At 50.6% G+C, this 7430-nt stretch overlaps 1 protein-coding gene across 1 annotated transcript; it reads left to right on the forward strand.

The window, feature by feature from the left end:
- Positions 1-4947: 4947 nt before the first annotated feature.
- LOC123397796 (FBD-associated F-box protein At1g66310-like) lies at positions 4948-5694 on the forward strand. The gene is made up of 2 exons (XM_045092327.1): positions 4948-5566; positions 5679-5694. The coding sequence occupies exons 1-2, from the start codon at positions 4992-4994 to the stop codon at positions 5680-5682; spliced, it is 579 nt and encodes a 192-aa protein (XP_044948262.1). The 5' UTR covers positions 4948-4991; the 3' UTR covers positions 5683-5694.
- Positions 5695-7430: the final 1736 nt, after the last annotated feature.

A 7430-nucleotide genomic window follows, 5' to 3' on the forward strand; every position in this document is an offset into this window, starting at 1 on the left:
ACACCCACATGGATTCGCAATTAGACTATGTCTTCTCAAACACATGGATTCGCAAATAGGGAGATGGAGATCGATGGACGTGCTACCGATGCGTCGATGGGCGATGACGGCGGTCTTCAGAACAACGACGGGCGACGGGCGACGACGACGACGTTGGGCTCGGGGGCTACGGCGACGACGGCGACGGGTGGTGACGAGTGACGACGACGACGGCGATGGGCTCGGGGGCGACGGCGACGGCGCGACGGCGACGATGATGGGTTCGGGGACGACGGCGACAACGATGGGCTCGGGACGACGGCGACGGCGATGGGCTCGGGGGCGACGGCGACGACGACGGCTTGGGAGCAATGGCGATTGCCATGGGCTTGGGGCGACGACGGGCTCATGAGAGACGGCGACGGCGACGACGGGCTCATGGAAGAGGCGCGGGCCGGCGTCGACGGGCTCGGGTGCGACGTCGACGAAGAGAGAACGGGGGAGGGGGGGAATGGAAGTTGGTGGAAATTTTGAGAACTCCCACAATATACGAACACCTTTGTTCCGGTTGGTGGCTCACATCGGGATCACTTTAGTCCCGGTTTGTCACACCAACCGGGACTAAAGGTCAATTTCGGCAACTCCCGCACTATATGCGAAACATTTGGTTCCGATTGGTGGCACCAACCGGTACCAAAGCCACACTTCCGCTGGACCAAAAGGGCGGGAAGAAGAGTACTTTCGTACCGGTTGGTGGCTTGAACCGGGACAAAAGATCCGTTGGCCCATTTGATATTTTTCATACATTTATTGATTTTTTGAGTTAAACGATCCTTAAATTTCAAAGCACTACAAATGAACTCTGAAAACGTTGAAAGTTGGCATGTTATCATCATTTCACCCACATAGCATGTGCTAAACATTTGAGAGGGTTGCGGCAAAAACTAGATGCACATCGTGTACAAAACAGACAATCTTTTTCGAAGTATTAGGGTTTCATTCAAAAACTCATTTGTTACAAAGGGATTTCATTTTTTAACTTATTTGAACTCCTGACTTTTTGTGTGTTCAAAATGCACCATTCAAAGATACATCGTCAATTTTGAACTATTTCTGACTTCATTTGGTATTTTTCATGCATTTACTGATTTTTAAAGCTAAATGACCCTTAAATTGAAAAGCATGATAAGTGAACTTTGAAAATGTTAAAAGTTGGCATGGTATCATCATTTCACCCACATAGAATGTGCTAAAAAGTTGAGAGGGTTGCGGCAAAAACTGGATGCACTTTGTGTACAAAACTGACAATCTCTTTCGAAGTATCATGGTTTCATACGAAAACTCATCTGTTACAAAGAGATATCATTTTTTGAACTTATTTGAATTCCAGACTTTTAATGTGTTCAAAATGCATCATTTCTAAGACACATCATCAATTTTTAACTATTTCTGACTTCATTTGGTATTTTTCATGCATTTTCATGCGTTTCGATCGTCGGCCACCGTCACACGCCGCAAATCGGCCCTTTTTCCTCCATGCGGTCGAGGTTTCCGCATCGTCCCTATCGCCGCCTCGTCTGCTCCGCCCCTGCTCCCCGCCACGCCGCCCCTCACCACCACACTGCTGTCTCGCCACCAGCCCCGCCGCCTGCCCCACCCATAGCATTGTCGACACGCAGCCCAGCACAGCCACCTAGCCGGCAGCCCCGCCGCCCCGCACCACCACACTGCCGCCTCACCCACCGTCCGGTTCCACTGCCGCTACCGACTCGATTCGCATGCCGCCACCCCACCGCCGCCATGACGTCGAAGAAGGTCCCGAAGTTCAACTAGTTTTACATCTGCATGTGCATCATCTGTAGGAGTTGCCCTTTTACATCACAAATTTACATCAATCGGTTGGAATTGCCTCTTTTTTGGAGATGTAAAATTTTACATCTCCTGTTTTACATCTCCAAATCTTCTATTCAAGATGCTCTTAATCTCTACAGCCCCCCTGTCCTAACCAGAAATTGATGGTTTCCCTGTTGTTCAAACCTGCGAGGCAATATCTTCAGCCTTACCGTTGCTATATATGTGATGAATATCTACCCCCGGCCGGATTTTTGGCTATATGCAACTCCGGTTTGGTTGATGGTCTTCATCTTTAATTTTTGATATGATGGAGAACTGGATGATGCATTGTTGGGGAGCGATAAAAAATAGAGAGGAATATGGAGGAAGCAACAATTGACATGAAATACGAAACAGAAAAGAAGCAACCGTGGAGGAAGCCATGCCCTTCTCACGATCCTTCTCAATTATCATACCATCGCCACTGTCAAAACAACTGTCAGAACACTGTAATATATTTGCCCCTCCTTACTGTCTAAAGAAGCTGGGAATCCCATAAACGACGCATCAGGCTACATGCTCATTTGCTGACTCGCCACCGTCCCGGCGGTCCACTACATCCACCGTCTCCTCAAAGCATAGGAGCCCGTTTTTCGCCGGTTCGGGCCTAAATTGGCCCCGGTAGTCCTAGGCCGAACCCAGCATGGGTCGTCCGGGGACGCCGGCGGAAACGTTTTTGGCGTGAAAAAGCGCTGCGCCCGCCGAGCAAGCGAGTGACCGCGCAGTCGTTGTCCTCATCGCTTCCTTTTTCGCGGAAACCAATGCGAATGCTGCGTCGTCGGTCAGCCTTACATTGATTCATGGGCGGCGCAGTCAAGGCACGGCGACGCACGTCCCGGCGACGCGCGTCCTGTCGGCTCCTGCCACGTGTTCACATGCCGCCGTTCCGCGTGCCCACCCGCCCGCCGCTATATAAGGAGACCCACCCCCCATCGGTGGCCACACACCTCTCCCCGCCGACGCTCTCTCCTCTTCTTCTTCGCCACCGACGCCTTCTCTCCCTCTCGTCCCCAAGAACGATGGTCGAACGCTACCCCGCGATGGAGCGGCCTCCAATGGTTTCGGCTGCCGGCACCTCCACAAGGACGAGGCCCGCCTCCTCTACGAGGCGGAGTACCCGACGCCGCCAGACATACGGGTACTGGGTATTGGAGGCTGAGCACCGGCGGCGTTCGGTGCCACCACCGCCAACCGGAGCTGAGCGACGGGCGGAGATTGCGCGCATCTGGTCCGGGCTGCCGGAGAACTCGCGCAACCTTCCGCGGTACGCCCCCCACAGCAATGCGCTGTGGACATCATTATTCGAATGCCGTCCCGCCAACTAGCTCGTCGCGACCACCAGGGTCGAGCCCCGCGACCGGCACAATCCCGAGGGGCGGAGCCACTTGTGGGGCGTCCCCGGCCGCACCTTGGAGGTTGTCCTCGAGCATATCGAGGGCGGCAACACGCCCAGGTACGACTACCCTCCGCCGCGAGCTTTCTCCCGCCGCCGCTGTAGCTCCTGGATGCCGAGGAGGATGGAGATGGCGACGTCCTCGTCATCCTGCTCCCGCTCCCCGTCAAGCCAGAGCCGCGGGGACGCCGCTGGGGCGGCGCATGCGCAGCGCCGACATCGTCATCAACAAGCCCGACGTTTCCTCCCTCCTTGTCAAGCCGAAGACGGAGCCGGGGCTCCTGCCCGTCAAGCAGGAGCACCTCGCCATGGCCGCGGACGACGAGGCCGCCCTGAAATGGGCGTGGGACGACTACGTGTGAAAAGAAATGGACCGCTAGCTTTGCACCCTGGAGGAGATCGTCTTGACATGCGGATGCCGGGGTCTTGGAGGCTAAGCCCCAGCGGCATCCCGGTGCCAGCACAGCCTATCCGAGCTGAGCGACGAACGGGGATTGTGCGTATCCGGTCCGGCCTGCCGGAGAACTCGCGCAACCTCCCAAGGTACGCCCCCGTCAGCAACGCGTTGTGGACGACATTATTTGAACGCCGTCCGACCAACTAGCTCGCCGCCACCAACGGGGTCGAGCCCTGCGGCCGGCACAACTCTAAGGGGCGGCGCCACTAGAAGGGCGTCCCCGACCGCACCGTGAAGGCCGTCCTCGAGCACATCAAGGACGGCAACATGCCCAGGTACGACTACCCGCCGCCACCAGCTTTCACGACGAGGCCGCCCTGGAATGGGCGTGGGAGGACTACGTCTGGGAAGAAATGGACCGCTAGCGCTGCGCCGTGGAGGAGATCGCCGCCTGTCGACGTGGCAGCAAGGAGGGCGTCGTCCTCATCCTTGACGAGAGCGGCGAGGAGGCGCCGGCGCCTTCGAACCCCGTTCGCCTCGGCGACCCAGGACAGGGGTGCAGCAAGGACGGTGGCGGAGCGGGTGCCAACGGCGACGATGGCGACGACGGCAACGATGACTACACCAACTCCTACAAGCTCCTCGGCATATAGAAGGCGGCGGCGGCGGGCGGCGGGCGGTAGTTTTAGCTTAGTTCAAGCTTAGTTTAATGTTTAGTTATGTTTCGATTTCAGTTTTTGTATAAATTTGAATGAAACTATGAATTTCGTTTGAATTTGAATGGGATTTTGCCGAATTTGGGACGATTTAATTAAAAAAAACTTTTGGGCGATCTTTCAATTTGGTTTGAATGAAACTATGAATTTCGTTTGAGTTTTAGTGAATTTGGCCGTCCAGTGCAGGTTGGCTCTCATGCATGCGCACATGTCACATTAGGCAGTTTCTAATTGCTCACGACACCTTTCCATTTACTCACATCCGCCAGTTTCCTATTTATGGGGTTCGTCTGTCATCCATCGTAGTAAGCCAGCAGTCAAAGTGTCAAACACACACTCTCCTCAGAAGCGATCGAGGTTGCTTCGGCCGCTCCGCATCTGGCCGCCCGCATCTCAGTCCTTCTCCGATCCCGACCTCCACCACAGAACCTAATTCTCCCCACGGCCGATCTCTGCCAAACAGATGGAGGCCGGCGGTAGTAGTAGGAGTACGGCTACCCGGAAGAGGAAGTCAGCCGCACTCGAGGTCGATTGCTATCGGCCTCTGGCGGCACCGCCCGATTCCGGAGCGGCTGAACACGATGGGTGCGGAGATGGACGAGATCTCCACCACATGAGAAACCTCGGCGACCTCCCCGACGACATGCTCCTTAAGATAATTTCGCTCCTCCCCATCAAGCAAGGCTGCCGCACGCAGATCCTCGCGAGACGCCGGCGTCCCCTTTGGCGCTCTCTTCCTCTCAACATCGACTGCGCTGATATCGTCCATTCTAATGATGGTAAACTCGGTGATGTCTTACAACGCATAATTTCCTCCCACCAAGGCGTCTGCCACCGCTTCTCCATTCGCCCAGAATTGTCCACCGACATGGACAACGATGCTGCCGTCGACGCCTGTCTCCTGTCCTCCACTCTGGATAAACTCAAGGAGCTTGAGTTCTACCGTCGGCGCTGGCACAACTGGCAGCCGATGCCGGTGCCGGCATTAATCTTCCGCTTCTCGCCCACCCTCTGTGTTGCCAAATTCGGACATTTCACACTCACGGACGACGCACTTCAGGGGATTCACTTCCCCCAGCTTAAGAAGCTCGTTCTTCATTATGTCTACCTCTCGGACTTCTCACTCAACAGCATGATTGCCCGCAGCCCTTCTCTCGAGTTCTTGCTAATTATTCGGTGCACTGGAGCCCGTCGCCTCCGGATCAATTCGTTTACCCTTAGAACCATTGCAGTCGATAATCATTCGCCAGATCCATCCATAGAGGAACTCGTTATCGAGAGTGCCCCTCATCTTCAAACATTAATCCATCTTGATCACAACCACGATTTGCATATAGCCGCGCTTTCCGTGCCTAAGTTGGAGACCCTAGGTTGTACCAACTCCACGAGGCTCGTGCTTGGTTCCACAGATATTCGTCATCATCAGGTAGCTGGTCTTCTTCTTCATTTTTTTACTGTCGTCAACCTTCTAATAACTTGCATTTCAATGCATATATACATAAATTACGTATGTTACTGTCTAATGTTTTGGATTTCATGCTTTGATGAAGGGACCGCGCATTCGTGGCCTTGCATCAGCGGCGTGCAAAATCAAGTGTTTGGTTCTTGGTATGGCTACTCTTAATTTGGACATGGTTATTGAATTGATGACAACCTTTCCGTGCTTGGAGAAGTTGTACATTCAGGTGATGACAGTTTTACCGATACTACATTTTCTTTGGCTTCTTTATTGATCTACTTGTTGTTGTGAAGTTCTTATATACATGGTTTGCCAAAAAATTTCAGTGCCAGAAATCATGGAAAAACAATTTGTGGCGTCGTAAATACCGGGGTCTCATTACCAACACATGTTTTGACATCCATCTGAAAACAATAGTATTGGATTATTATCGGGGCAAAAAATCTGACATTGATTTTGTTACTTTTTTCGTGCTCAATGCTAGAGTGCTAGAAAGGATGAAACTTATAGTAAAGAGGAACGATGATATGTTCGTGGCAATACATCGTCATAGGCTTCAACTAGAGAACAGGGCTTCACATGGTGCCCATATTAACTTTCGACTCAAGGATTCAGATGTGTGTATCAGTAACATTTACAATTTTTGTATACAGGAAAATATTTTAAATTTGTAGCTGTTTACATGCAATTGTAAAACACTTGTTGTACTAGAAATACAGCCAGCGACATTAAAGTTACTAAGTATGTATGGCTCTATCGGATTGTTATTTATTCTGTCAATGTTGCCATCCTCATCCTTACTCTTAATATGTGCAATTCAGATTAGCTTTCGGAAAATGTACATACGGATGTGTGTTGTATTGGTAACTCATGAGCTTTTCATATTAGCGCATAAAATAACTTATGATGGGTGTGTGATTGGGCAATGCATATTCGGGCGAGTAGTATTTACAATGCTTTCTCAACCGAAGTATCACTTTCAACGATAGTTAGCTTTAACCCTCAAAAGGGGAAATCAAGAAAAATATACGTAAATTCACCATATAAACACTCAGCATAGACAGTTCGCTAGGGCATTCATATAGCCATAATGTAATTTTCACTTGTTTTCCTCAAAATGAAAAAGATGTATTAAACCGTTGCAGGTCCATACTTGGGTACGAAGAATATAAAGAGTCGTGTAATGCGCAAAACCGGCCTTGGGAAAGAAAGGAATGCACACATCTGACACTACTTCTTTTTAATTGACTGTGGATTTATTCGTATTTGAGAAAAAATATAAAGTTGTTGTCTTTCAGATTTTACTAAAAAGAAAAAAGCAATCTTCTAGAAACTATCGGAAAAATGTAAACATGACTTAGAGCGCTTTGCAGTGATATCTTTAAACTCTAACCAATAGTCAAATTCCTAGCTAGATAAGAGGTCTCTATTAGTAACTGTCAAGGTATTATATTGAAAGATTGCATTCAATAATTGAGTCATAACTGATAAAAGACAATTCGAATGAAGGATGTATGTTTATAAATCTGATATCATTTAGTTTGAACAATAATGAAATATTGACTCCTCGATGGTAGTGGAATTTCACATGTT

This window comes from Hordeum vulgare, chromosome 5H, assembly GCF_904849725.1.
Source record: "Hordeum vulgare subsp. vulgare chromosome 5H, MorexV3_pseudomolecules_assembly, whole genome shotgun sequence".
Lineage (NCBI taxonomy): Eukaryota > Viridiplantae > Streptophyta > Magnoliopsida > Poales > Poaceae > Hordeum > Hordeum vulgare.

What these genes read in the sequence shown, in the direction of transcription:
- LOC123397796 (XM_045092327.1), top strand. Translation starts at nt 4,992, where the DNA reads ATGAGAAACCTCGGCGACCTCCCCGACGACATGCTCCTTAAGATAATT.